The sequence below is a fragment of the Sapajus apella genome, unplaced genomic scaffold, assembly GCF_009761245.1.
Source record: "Sapajus apella isolate SASKATOON/1434 unplaced genomic scaffold, GSC_monkey_1.0 scaffold23, whole genome shotgun sequence".
Lineage (NCBI taxonomy): Eukaryota > Metazoa > Chordata > Mammalia > Primates > Cebidae > Sapajus > Sapajus apella.
This window is the reverse complement of record NW_022436963.1, coordinates 8,713,273-8,727,747: the sequence shown is the minus strand read 5'-3', so window position 1 is coordinate 8,727,747 and position 14,475 is coordinate 8,713,273. Positions and strand designations below refer to the sequence as shown.

General features: G+C 37.8%; 1 protein-coding gene across 8 annotated transcripts in view; it reads left to right on the top strand.

Moving 5' to 3' along the window:
• The window catches only part of DNAH12 (dynein axonemal heavy chain 12), a 245,766-nt gene that overhangs the window by 193,964 nt on the left and 37,327 nt on the right, over positions 1-14,475 (top strand). For all 8 annotated transcript variants that reach the window (XR_004272357.1, XM_032289540.1, XM_032289541.1 and 5 more), the window contains 5 exons: positions 5,293-5,451; positions 5,614-5,758; positions 11,229-11,379; positions 11,581-11,834; positions 12,357-12,497. Coding sequence is in view for 7 of the 8 variants with exons in the window: in XM_032289540.1 (XP_032145431.1) it covers positions 5,293-5,451; positions 5,614-5,758; positions 11,229-11,379; positions 11,581-11,834; positions 12,357-12,497 (850 nt within the window). In the remaining variant the exon portion in view is untranslated. The remainder of the gene's footprint in view (positions 1-5,292; positions 5,452-5,613; positions 5,759-11,228; positions 11,380-11,580; positions 11,835-12,356; positions 12,498-14,475) is intronic.

Below are 14,475 nucleotides of genomic sequence, written 5' to 3'. Positions count from 1 at the left end.
TTTTTCTTTTTGTAGAGACAGGGCTTTGCTATGTTATCCAGGCTGGTCTTAAACTCTTGGGCTAAAGTGATTCACCTGCCTTGGCCTCCCAGAGTACTGGGATTACAGGCATAACCCACCATGCTAACCTCATTTGCCCATTTAAAAATCAGATTTTTTTATTGTTGTTGTTGAGATGTTTGAGTTCCTTGTATATTGTGGGTATTAATTCCTTGATAGATGAATAGTTTGCAAATATTTTCTCCCATTCTGTGGGTTGTCTTTTCCTGTGTTGATTGTTTCTTTTGGTGTACAAAAGCCTTTTAGTTTAATATAATTTCTCTTATTTACATTTTGCTTTTGTTGCCTGCCCTTTTGAGATTTTATTCCTAAAATCTTTTCCAGGACCAATGTCCTGAAGCATTTCCCATGTTTTCTTCTAGTAGTTTTATAGCTTCAGGTTTTACATTTAGGTTTTTAATCCATTTTGAGTTGATTTTTGTATAGAATAAGAAGAGAGGGTCTGGTTTTGTTCTTCTCCATATGGATATCCAATTTTCCCCAGAACCATTTACGGAAGAGACTGTCCTTTCCCCAGTCAATGTCCTTGGCAGCTTTCTCAAAAGTCGGTTGGCTGTAGACACATGGATTAATTTCTGGGTTCTTTGTTCTGTTCCACTGGTCTATGTGTCTGGTCGTATGCCAGTACCATGCTGTTTTGGTTAATATAGCTTTGTAGTACATTTTGAAGTCTGGTAGTGTGATGCATCTAGCTTTGTTCTTTTTGCTCAGTGTTGCTTTGGCTATTTTGGGTCTTTCATGGTTCCATGCAAATTTTAGAATTTTTTTTCTATTTCTGTGAAGAATGTCATTGATATTTTGATAGAGAGTGCATTGAATTTGTTGATCAGCTTGGGTGGTATGATCATTTTAACAACATTAATTTTTCTAGTCTATGAAGATGGGTTGTCATTCTATTTTTTGGTGTCTTCAATTTCTTTCATCATTGTTTTTTGGTGTTTTTTAAGTTTTCCTTATAGAGAGCCTTCATCTCCTTGTTTAAATGTACTCCTAGATATTTTATTTTTTGTGATTTTTGCCAGTGGGAATACTTCCTTGATTTCTTTTCCAGCTAGTTCATTGTTCTTACATAGAAACACTACCATTTTTTGTAAGTTGATATTTGTATCCTGCAACTTTACTAGTTTTAATAGTTTTTTTAATAGAGGCTAAGTTTTTCTGTATATAAAATCATGTCATCTGCAAACGGGCAATATGACTTTCTCCTTTCTAATTTGAATGCCCTTCATTTTTTTTTCTCTTGCCTAACTGCTCAGGCTAAGACTTTACTATTAATACGTTGAATAAGAGTGATGAGAGTGGGCCTCCTTGACCTTTTCCAGTTCAGTATAATGGTAGCTGTGAGTTTGTCTTATATGGCTTTTACTATGTTGATATACTTCCTTCTATGCCTAATTTATTAAGAGTTTTTATCATGAGGGATATTGAATTTTATCAAATGCTTTTTCTGAATCTTTTAATATGATCATATGGTGTTTGTCCTTCATTCTGTTGTGATGTATCACATTATTTGTGTAGGTTGAATCATCCTTGCATCCTTAGGATAAATCCACTTGATTATAGTGTATGATCTTTTTGACATGCTATTGAATTTGGTTTACAATATTTTGTTGAGGATTTTTGCATTATTTTCATCAGAGATATTGTTCTGTATTTTTTTATGTTGTATTTTTATCTGGTTTTGGTATCAGGGTTATGCTGGCCTTGTAAAATGAGTTTGGCAGAGTTCGCTCCCCTTCAATATTTTTGAATAGTTTGAGAAGAATTTTAAAGAATATTGATTCATTAAAAGTTTGGTAGAATTCAGCAGTGAAGGCATCTGTTCCTAGACTTTCCTTTCTTGATTTCATTACCGATTCAATCTCATTACTCATTATTGATCTGTTCAGGTTTTCTATTTCTTCTTGGTTCAATCTTGATAGGTTGTATGTGTCAACAAATTTACCCATTTTCTCTAGGTTTTCAAATTGATTAGTTTATAATTGTTTATAATAGTCTCTGATGATCCTTTGTATTTCTGCAGTATCAACTGTAATGTCTCCTTTTGTTTCTAATTTTATTTGGGTCTTCTGTCTTTTTTTCTTGGCCTACTTAATGCTTTGTCAATTATGTTTATCTTTTTGAAAAACCAACTTTTTGTTTCATTGATCTCTATTTTTTTAGTCTCAAAATGTCATTTATTTCTGCTTTTTTTTTTTTTTCCTTTTTCTAATTTTGAGTTTGGTTTGTTCTTTTCTAGTTTCTTGAGGTGCATCATTAGCTTATTTGAAATCTTTCTACTTTTTCATGTAGGCATTTATTGCTGTAAACTTGCCTCTTGTTATACTTGCTATAAACTGCTATAAATATGGTTTTTGTTGTGTCCCATACATTTTGGTATGCTGTGTTTCTGTTTTCATTTGCTTCAAGGTTGTTGTTGTTGTTGTTGTTTTGTTCATTTGCTTTTTTTTTTGTTTTGAGACAGGGTGTCATTCTGTCCCTCAGGCTGGAGTGCAGTGACATGATCACAGGTCACTGTGATTTCAACCTCCTGGGCTCAAGCAATCCTCTCACATTAGCCTCCCGAGTAGCTGGGACTGTAGGCATGGACCACCACACTTGGCTAATTTTTTCTATTTTTTGTAGAGACAAGGTTTTGCCATGTTGCCCAGGTGGGTCCTGAAACCCTGGGCTCAAGCAATCTGCCTGCCTCAGCCTCCCAAAGTGCTAGAAATACAGGCGTGAAGTATTTTTTACTTTCTCTCTTAATTTCTTTTTTAATCAATTGGTCACTCAGGAGCATGTTTAGTCTTCATATATTTGTAGTTTTGGGTGTTCCTCTTTATTGATTTATACTTTTATTCCATTGTGGTCAGATAAAATACTTCATATTTCAATTAAAAATTTTTTTTAAGGTTTCTTTTTCATGTCCTAACATATGGCCAATCCTGGAGAATGTTTTATGTGCTGATGAAGAGAATGTGTATTCTGCAACTACTGTGAGATGTTCTTTAAATGTCTTGTAGGTCTATTTGGTCTATGGTACAGTTTAAATTTGAAACTTCTTTGTTGACTTTCTGTCTAGATGATCTGTCCAATGCTGAGTGGGGTGTTGAAGTCCCCAGCTGTTACTGTATTGGGGTCAGCCTCTCCCTTTAGATCTAATGATTTTTTTTTATGTATCTGGGTGCTCTGGTATTAGGTGCATATATTTTTACACTTGTTATATTCTCTTGCTGAATTGATCCCCTTATTACTATACAATGTTATTCTTTGTAGTTTTTGACTTAAAGTCTTTTTTTTTTTTTCATGTAAATATAGCTACTCCTGCTTCCTTTAGGTTTTCATTGGTGTGGAATATCTCTTTTCATCCCATTGCTGTCAGTCTCTGTGTCTTTTCAGGTGAGGTGAGTTTCTGTGGGCAGCATATAGTTGGGTGTTTTAAATTTAGCCAGTTTATATATTTTAATTGGGGAATTTAATTTGTTTACATTCAAGATTATTATTGATAATATCCTGAGCTTCTGCTCAAGTAATTTAGGATTCTCTGTATTTATCCGTCTCTTCCCAGTTAGGAGGTAGTAAGTTACCCATATGACCTCAGTCCTCCGATGCATCTAAGAAAAGTTGCTGATTTTCAGTTTGTTCAGCTTTTTGCTTATTGTGTGGATTAGAGTGATGACTTTCAAATTCCTGACATTATCTTTTACAGAGACTTAAATATTAATGATTTTTAAAAAAATATTTTATGTTTATTAACACAGTTACCATTTCTGTTCTTTATTCTTTTGTGTAGATCCAGAGTTCCAGCTATCTGAAACTTCCCCTAAAATATCTTATAGTATAGGTCTACTTCTAATAAATCTTTTCAATATCTATACATCTGGAAAAGAAAGAAGTAAATATTTTAATTTTTATATTTTTATCTTTAGGTTTTTTTCTATTCCTGTAACAGATTATGTATTTTTATTTTTAGGAGCTGTGTTTAGTCTATTTAATATTGCCCATTTATTCTATTATGGTCATGCTTTGGTTTAAGTCCTTCAGTATGTTTATAATAACTATTTTAACATTCTTATTGGCTAGTTATCTCCTTCACTTCTACATCTGCATCTATGACCAATATTTTTCTTGGTTATGAATGTTGTGAATTTTATATTGGTAAGTGCTGGAAATTTTGTATTTCTTTAAGGAGCTTTAGACTTCACTTTTTCAGGTAGTTAAATTACTACTGGATTAGTTTGATCTTTTCAATACTTGTGTTATGTGCGGTGGCCCACACCTCTAATCTCAGCTACTCAGAAGGCTAAGCCAGGAGGATTGCCTAAGCTCAGAAGTTTGAGGCTGCAGTGAGTGTGATCTCTGGGAACTATTCAGTTTATAGCCCCTTAGATGTTTTTTTGCTGGCCTCCTGGAATTTTACCTTACTGATGCATGCCTTAGTACAGTCATGTGCCACATAACAACGTTTCAGTCAGCAGCAAACCGCATATGCAATGGTGGTTCCGTAAGATTAGAACACCATATTTTTACTGTTCTGTTCTATGTTTAGATATACAAATACATGCCATTATGTTACAGTTGCTTACTGTATTTAGTACAGTATCATGCTGTACAGATTTATAGCCTAGGACCAACAGACTATACCATATACACCATGTATATTTGTGTAAGTACACGTTGCGACGTTCACACAATGATGAAATCACCTAATAACACACTCCTTAGAATGCCTAAGAATTCAATGAGCAATGCCTGCTGTATTTATCAGTAGAACCAAGAGAGCACCTCTGTATATTTTTAAGACAGTCATTCACCTTTTCCATTCATCTTCCTCCTCTGCTCACGAACTCCGGTCACTTAAGTCTTCCCTAATGCTGATGTCCTCAACTCAGGAATACTGCTGAGGAGATCTTAATGTTGGTTTCCTCAACTTGGCAATACTGCAAAGCTCTGAGTTTGATCACACCTCCCTGCTCTGTAGTCTAGAAAGTGCCTCCAGGCAGACTGCTGAGGAAAAGGAGTCACCTTATTTATCTCTCTTCTCTCAGAGGCCACAGTCCTGCACAGTCCTAGCTATTGTACAATTTCAAAAAAATGGTTGTTTCATTAATTTTGTCCAGTTTTCTAGTTGTTTACAGCAGGTGGGTAAGTACAGTCTAAGTTATTCTATCCAGGTTATAAAAGTAGCCATTGACATCATTCAATTTGAAAATGAACAATTTTATAACGGTCCTTATTTTGGGAATACAGGGCGAGGAAAGAGATTGAATACCAGGAACTGATATTTCTTTTAACTGGAGGAGTAAGTCTTAAAAGTGCTGAGAAAAATCCTGATCCAACTTGGCTACAGGAAAAAAGCTGGGAGGAAATTTGTCGTGCAAGTGAATTTCCTGCCTTCAGGGGACTCAGGTAATTGTTTAAATTGATTATTTATCATTGAATGGCAATAGGTAAACTTGTTCTTTAGTGATTTTTAAATGGTCCTATAGCTGTCTGGTGTCTACTCCTTGTTCAACAATCTTTTAAGTTTTTCCCAATAACAAGAATAATTCTTAAGCTTTTTTCTATTAGGCAACATTTTTGTGAACATATATGTGAATGGCGGGAAATCTATGACAGTAAAGAGCCATATAATGTCAAATTTCCAGCACCAATGGATAAGAACCTAAATGAACTACAGAAAATAATAATTCTTCGGTGCTTAAGACCTGATAAGGTAAAAGACCAATCTGTTCTATTTGGAGCTTAGATAATTTTCCATTTATTAAGTATTAGGCTTAAAGTTATTGTTATTTGATTCTTTAACTCTCATTTCAGATTGATTATCCAGCTTACAGTTCGTTGAGCTCCTTGGATTTGGATCTGTGGGTTTATTGTTTTCCTCAGTTTGGGAATGTTTTTGGTTATTATTTCTTAAAGTATTGTTTCACCTCACCCAGGATTGATTGATTGATTGATTGATTTATATTAGTACTTTCTTTTTTTTTTTTTAATTGTACTTTAGGCTCTGGGGTACATGTGCAGATCATGCAGGGTTGTTGCATAGGTACTTACATGGCAAGGTGGTTTGTTACCTTCCTCCCCATCACCTATATCTGGCATTTCTCCCCGTGTTATCCCTCCCCAACCTCCCCATCCCTTGCTGTCCCTCCTCTAGCCCCCCGCCAACAGACCCCAGTGTGTGATGCTCCCCTCCCTGTGTCCATGTGTTCTCATTGTTCAACACATGCCTATGAGTGAGAACATGTGGTGTTTGATTTTCTGTTCTTGTGTCAGTTTGCTGAGAAGGATGGTTTCCAGATTCATCCATGTGATTGCTTAATATAATGCCATGTAATATAATATAATGTAACTGATACTCTGTTAATTATTTTTTTAAGCTTTGGTATCTCCTTGCATCCGTTGGGGTAGTTTCCATTGCTGTCTTAACATTTGCTGATTTCTTCTTTTGTATTGTCTAGTTTCCTACAAATCCTATTTAATTTTTTAATTTTAGTAATTGTATATTTCATCTCTAAAAAATTGGTTCTTTTTGTATATGTTATTTCTCTTTTTACTCTGCTAATTTCTTTTAAATAGTTGAACATAGTTATAATAACTGTTTTAAAATTACTGACTGATTCCATAATTTCTGGATCTGTTTCTATTGACTGATTTTGCTCTTAGTTATACATGATATTTTCCTGCTTCTTGACATGTCTAATAATGTTCGATTGGATATTAGACATTGTGACTATCACATTGTTGATGAGTTAGATTTCATTTTCCTATAAAGATTGTTGAGTTCTGTCCTGCTAGTTCAGGGGTCAACAAATAACTGTGGGCCAAATTTAGCCCATGACCTTTTTGGCCCAGCCCATGAACTAAGAATGTTTTTTAGTGTGTGTGATTTTTTTTTTTCTTGAGACAGAATCTTGCTCTTGTTCCCCAAGCTGGAGTGCAGTGACGAGATCTTGGCTCACTGCAGCCTCTGCCTCCCAGGTTCAAGCGATTCTCCTGCTTCAGCCTCCTGAGTAGCTGGGACTACAGGAGCCTGCCACCATGCCCAGCTAATTATTGTATTTTTAGTAGAGACAGGGTTTCACCATATTGGCCAGGCTGGTCTGGAACTCCTGACCTTGTGATCCACCTGCCTTGGCCTCCCAAAGTGCTGGGATTATAGGCATGAGCCACCATGCCTGGCCATATTTTTTATATTTTTAAAGAGTTGTTTTGGCTGGGCATAGTGGCTCATGCCTGTAATCCCAGCACTTTGGGAGGCCGAGGAGGACACATCACTTGAGGTCAGGAATTCAAGACCAGCCTGGCCAAGATGGTGAAAACCTGTCACTACTAAAAATACAAAACTTAGCCAGGCATGATGGTACATGCCTGTAATCCCAGCTACTCAGGAGGCTGAGGAAGGATAATCGCTTGAACCAGGGAGGTGGAGGTTGCAGTGAGCAGAGATCACACCACTGCACTACAGCCTGGGTGACAGAGCGAGACTCCATCTCAAAAAAACAAAGTTGCTTCAAAAAGAACCTGCAGCCTGGCACGGTGGCTCACGCCTGTAATCCCAGCACTTTGGGAAGTTTAGGCAGGTAGATCATGAGATCAGAGTTTGAGACCAGCATGGTCAACATGGTGAAACCCCATCTCTACCAAAAATATAAAAAATCAGCTGGGTGTGGTGGCAGGCGCCTGTAATCCCAGAACTTTGGTAGGCTGAGGCAGGTGTATCATGAGGTCAGGAGTTCAAGACCAGCCTGGCCAAAATGGTGAAACCCCATCTCTACTAAAAATACAAAAAATTAGCCAGCATGATTGTGGGCGCCTGTAATCCCAGCTACTTGGGAGGCTGAGGCAGAGAATTGCTTGAACTGGGGAGGCAGATGTTGCAGTGAGCTGAGATTGTACCACTGCACTCCAGCCTGGGTGACGGAGCAAGACTCTGTCTCAAAAAAACAAAAAACATGCAACAGAAACTGTATGTCCCACAAAGCCTAAAATACTTCCTATCTGGCCATCTGTAGAAAGTCTGTCAACCTCTGTGGCTATGTAGTTAAATTACTGAAGTTTGAATTGTTCCTTTCAAATACTGTTTTTAATATTTGGTAGGGCTGGTCTAGAATAGCCTTAATTCAATGCATAGTTTAGCTCTACCAAAGTGCCGCCCATCTGGGGCCTTTACTGAATGCTCCAAGTGATCACTAAGGACTCTCTTTGGCTGTTGGGAACCTGAATGAGTCCCAGCCTTCATGAAACAGTGGTAGCTCGCCAGATCTCCTGCTTACAGCTCCTCAGACCTTCTTTTCTTGGCCTCATGCACACACACCATACTGTTCAGCAAAGATTCAGAGGTATTGTGATGCAGATTTCCGAACTCTTCCTGGATAGTTCTGTGCTAATTAGAATTCTGCAACTTCCAGCAGCCTTGGCCTCTTTGTCATCTTTTTCTTGTTTTCCCACCTCAGCATCACTGCGTTGCCCTGCCTTAATTATGCTCCCTGTTCCACAGTCTAGTATATCTCCAAGAAGAAAGCTGAGAGAATAGCATTCACTTTTTCTTTTTCTCGGTGATCACAGTCCTACACCACCTACTGCCCCGGTGCAAAAATGGTTGTTTCATTAATTTTGAATGTTTTTAAGATGTTTGTGGCGGTAGGATAAATCCAATCCCTATAACCACATCATAGCTAAAAGCAGAAGATAGCAGAACATTTTGTACATGTCACAATTTTATTAGTTCAAACATGCACAGAAATCTTTCTAAAGACAAGTAGGCTGATATCAATTTTCACAAATTTAAGGAAGGTGATTATAGTATTACAAAAGGATAATTTTATAATAGAAAACAAAAAACTATGTTCATACATCTAAACTTTGAGTAATGTTAAAAAGTTATTCATGACAATTGTTAAAGGAGGAAGGAAGACTTTGTTCAAGACTATCACAATAGGAAAGAGAGGTCAGGCTTAACTCCAGATACAGCAGAGACAGTTGGGGATTCATAGTCAAGGAGAAGGGTGTGGGGGAATTACTAAGAAGAGACATCAAGGGTAGGAGAAATTCTTGCTACCCTGACCTAACAGAATTCTTGCTGAAACAGGCCAGGGTGATGAGATATCACCTGGGTGAAGGCAGGGTATGAGGAATTTGATCAGTTATGGAGGGTGGTCACATGCAGAGGGTGGGGGACTCTCACTAAACTGACTTGTGGGATTCTTGCTACAACTGGGCCCATGGAAGACAAGGCCTCATAGAAGAAAGGGCTCAGAGGAGCCTGTCTAACTAAGATTTGTTTGAGGAAAGAATATTAGTAAGTCACTTCACCTACACCCTGAAAAATATGAAGGTGTTAAAAGTGATTGCAATAGTCCCTTCCTTTCTTTCTTCATTAAAAAAAAAAATTACAGTTTTAGTAAAGTCTCACAAGAAATATTATCTAATGCTCTGAGTAGATTTAAAGAGAGACCTACATAAATGTTTTACTCCATACACTGCCTCCCAAAGACTTTTGCACATTGTTAAAAGTCACCTCATTCTTCCTGATAGTTGTGTGTGTATATGTGTCTGTGTATGTTTATTCTCCTCTCACTAGAGAGTCCCTTTAAGTCTCTGCAAGCCCCAAACAATGCTCTATTCATGATTTTGTCACCAGTAGCCTCCCTTGTTCATGGTAAACTGAGGACTTAATAGCTTTGCATCTGGGAACACTTGCCTATTTGCACTTTACAGAATGGCTCCCTGATGGGCAATAGAGATATTGTTTCAATACCATGTGTAGGGTTTTTGCTTTGTCTGCCATGCTTGAAAGCCTGTGCTTATATAGCATAGCATGTACCCCATTAGAATGCACAATATTTGTTGCTTATTGTTTAGGGTCTCCTGGGCTGTAAGCTTCTTGAGGTCAGGACTCATGTCTTATTTTGCTCTATATTGTCAGGATTGAGAGCAACGTCTGCCACATAGTAGAAGCTCAACAAGTGTCTATGAATTAAGCTGAATTCAATTCAACTAAATGGAATTCAAGCATATGTTATTCAGGCCTTCTAGTTGTTTCTCTCTGTTCTCCAGAGAAATAAAACAATAAGGGAGGGGAATTGATTGATTTTTCTGAAAGCAGTTGGCTGGTGTGATTGTGGAGGCTGGTGAATCCGCTGGCAGGCTGGAAACTCAAGGAGGAGTTGATGGTGCAGCTCAAGTCCAAAGGCAATTTGGTGGCAAAAGGTCCTCTTTTACATGGAAAACAGGCTTTTTTCTTTCTGAAGGCTTCCAACTGATTGTATGAGGCTGACCTCATTATGGAGGACAATCTGCTTTATTCCAAGTCTACTGATTTAAATATTAGTCTCATCCAAAAATATCTTCACAGCAACATGTAGACTGCTATTTGACCAAATATCAGGATATCATGGCTTCACAGGCCATCTTTGGCTCATTTATATAACAATTCAATAGGTTAAAAATGGTATCTAAGTATAGTTATAATTTGTACTTTTCTTGTTATGAGTATTAGAGTGTAAATGAAGCTGCTGTAACAAAGGAACGCAAAGTATAGTGGCTTAAATCAAATAGAATTTCATTTCTCTCTCTCCTAACAGCTCAGAGGCAAATGATTAAGGGATGACAGGAAGGCTCAGCTCCTATGATCACCCAGAAACTCAGGTTCTTTCATGCTTACAGTGTGGTCCCCATCAGCAAAATGGAAGCTGGCTGGTGAACGCTGTGTCTGTTGAAAAAAGAAAGTGTTGAAGGCAAATAGCTTCCTTAAAATGTAATCTGGAAGTTCCATACATAATTTCTACTTGAATCTCTCTGGCCAAAACTTAGTCACATGGCCACATTACCTGCAAGAAATGCCAGGAAAACTTGAGGTTCTGATACCAAACACAGGCAAAGAAGTGGGACAGTTTGCAATCTCTGCTATAATGAATGACACTGAGCATCCCTCATATGTTTAGGATCAATTTGTACTTCATTTTCTCTAAGCAGTTCATCTCCTTTGCCCATTTTTCTTTTGGATAATTGGTTTTGTCCTATAAATGTGTCTACTTTTTGTTTATTAGAGAAATTAGTGCTTTGTCTATAACGCTACATGCTTTTCTTAACCGTTAGACTCAAATTGTATTCTTTGTTGTTTTTCAATAACAAAGCTGTTAAGTGAAATAAAAGTCTCTCTAAAGATCATATCTTTTCAACAGATAACCCCAGCTATAACAAACTATGTAACTGACAAACTTGGGAAAAAGTTTGTAGAGCCTCCACCATTTGATTTGACAAAGAGTTACTTGGATTCAAATTGCACCATTCCCTTAATTTTTGTTCTATCTCCAGGAGCAGATCCTATGGCCAGTAAGTGCATATCCTGTCAACTTTTAAGAAATTACAAATAAAACATCTTACTCAATACTCATTTCTTATATAAGTCAGGTAGTAAATCCGATATTTACAGAGAAATGTTACTAGAATTTTTCATGATAAAACATTTATGCATGAGACACATTTTAATAATTCTAGAGTAAGCAGTGTGACAATTTTTTGTGCCTCTCACAGGCCTGCTGAAATTTGCAAATGATAAATCTATGTCGGGAAATAAGTTTCAAGCTATTTCACTGGGACAGGGACAAGGACCAATTGCGACAAAAATGATTAAAGCAGCAATAGAAGAAGGAACTTGGGTGTGCCTACAGAATTGTCACCTTGCAGTCTCCTGGATGCCCATGTTGGAAAAAATATGTGAAGATTTTACCTCTGAAACCTGTAACTCATCCTTTAGACTTTGGCTGACGAGCTATCCATCTCCGAAAGTATGTTTATTTCCTATAGAATTCCATACATTTACTTAACTATCTGTATATCTTGTTTGTTTTGTTTGTTTGTTTTGAGATGGAGTCTCACACTGTCTCCCAGGCTGGAGTGCAGTGGCACAATCTCAGCTCACTGCAACCTTTGCCTCCTGGGTTCAAGGGATTCTCCTGCCTCAGCCTCCCTAGTAGGTGGAGTTACAGGTGTATGCCACCATGCTCGGCTGATTTTTGTATTTTTAGTAGAGATGGGGTTTCACCATGTCGGCCAGGCTGGTCTCGAACATCTGACCTCAGGTGATCCACCCGCCTCAGCCTCCCAAAGGGCTGGGATTTCAGGCATGAGCCACCACACCCAGCCAGCAGTCTGTATATCTTAATCAAGCTTTAGATGTGTAACCTTAAGAGGTTTTTAAAGTATTTCTGGAGTCCTCCATTATGCCTATTTTTTAATCCACTGGTATATGCACTTTTAGAGCCTCCACTTGCTATCGTGTGTAATATTCTCCATTTATTTTGTCTTAGTTTCCAGTAACAATTCTACAGAATGGAGTAAAAATGACTAATGAACCTCCCACGGGTCTTCGGCTGAATCTTCTTCAATCATATCTCAGTGATCCAGTTTCTGATCCTGACTTTTTCAAGGGATGCCGTGGAAAGGAATTGGTAATATTCACCTTTCAGAACTTTATTTTTTTGGTAGCATTTTAAAAAATTTATTTATTGTGCTTTAGATTCTGGGGTACATGTGCAGATCACGCAAGATTGTTGCATAGGTACATTCATGGCAAGGTCGTTTGTTGCCATCATCCCGCCCATCACCTATACCTGACATTTCTTCCCACGTTATCCTTCCCGCACTCTCCCTCCCACTAATCCTCCCATAGCCCCCACCAACGGACCCCAATGTGTAGTGCCCCCCTCCCTGTGTCCATGTGTTCTTATTGTTCAACACCTGCCTATGAGTGAGAACATGCTGTGTGTGATTTTCTGTTCTTGTGTCAGTTTGCTGAGAATGATGGTTTCCAGGTTCATCCATGTCCCTATAAAGGACACAAACCTGTTTTTTATGGCTGCATGGTATTCCATGGTGTATATGTGCCACATTTTCTTTGTCCAGTCTATAATTGATGGGCATTTGGGTTGGTTCCAGGTCTTTGCTATTGTAAACAGTGTCACGTGAACATGTGTGTGCATGTGTCTTTATAATAGAACTATTTATAATCCTTTGGGTATATATCCAGTAATGGGATTGCTGGGTCAAGTGGAATTTCTATTTCTAGATCCTTGAGGAATCGCCACACTGTCTTCCACAATGGTTGAACTAATTTACATTTCCACCAACAGTGTAAAAGTGATGCCACTTCTCCATATCCTCTCCAACATCTGTTGTCTCCAGATTTTTTAATGATCGCCATTCTAACTGCTGTGAGATGGTATCTCAATGTAGTTTTGATTTGCATTTCTCTAATGGCCAGCGATGATGAGCATTTTTTCATATGTTTGTTGGCTTCATATATGTCTTCTTTTGAAAAGTGTCTGTTCATATCCTTCACCCACTTTTGGATGGGTTTGTTTGTTTCTTGTAAATCTGTTTCAGTTCTTTGTAGATTCTGGATATTAGCCCTTTGTCAGATGGATAGATTGCAAAAATGCTTTCCCATTCTATTGGTTGCCAGTTTGCTCTAATGATAGTTTGTTTTGCTGTACAGAAGCTCTGAAGTTTAATTAGATCCCATTTGTCTATTTTAGCTTTTGTTGCCATTGCTTTTGGTGTTTTAGTCATGAAGTCCTTGCTTATGCCTATGTCCTGAATGGTTTTGCCTAGGTTTTCTTCTAGAGTTTTTATGGTGTTAGGTTTTATGTTTAAGTCCATCTGGAGTTAATTTTAATGTAAGATGTCAGGAAGGTGTCTAGTTTCTGCTTTCTGCACACTGCTGGCCAATTTTCCCAAGACCATTTATTAAACAGGGGATCCTTTCCCCATTGCTTGTTTTTGTCAGCTTTGTCAAAGATCAGATGGTTGTAGATGTGTGGTGTTGCTCCAGAGGCCTCTGTTCTGTTCCATTGGTTTATGTCTCTGTTTTGATACCAGTACCATGCTGTTTTGATTACTGTTGCCTTGTAGTATAGCTTGAAGTCCGGCACCATGATTCTACCAGCTTTGTTCTTTTTGCTTAGGATTGTTTTGGCTATGTGGGCCCCTTTTTGGTTCCACATGAAGTTTACAGTGATTTTTTCCAGTTCTGTGAAGAGGGTCATTGGTAGTTTCATGGGGATAGCATTAAGTCTATAAATTACTTTGGATAGTATGGCCATTTTCACAATATTGGTTCTTCCTAACTATGAGCTTGGAATGTTTTTCCATCTGGTTGTGTCTTCTCTTATTCCCTTAAGCAGTGGTTTGTAGTTCTCCTTAAAGAGGTCCTTTACCTCTTTTGTTAGTTGTATTCCTAGGTATTTTATTCTTCTTGTAGCAATTGTGAATGAGAGTTCGCTCTTGATTTGCCCCTGTTATTGGTGTATAGGAATACTTGTGATTTCTGCACGTTGATTTTGTATGCTGAGACTTCGCTGAAGTTGCTTATCAGCTTAAGGAGAGCTTGGGCTGAAATGATGGGGTCTTCTAAATGTATAATCATGT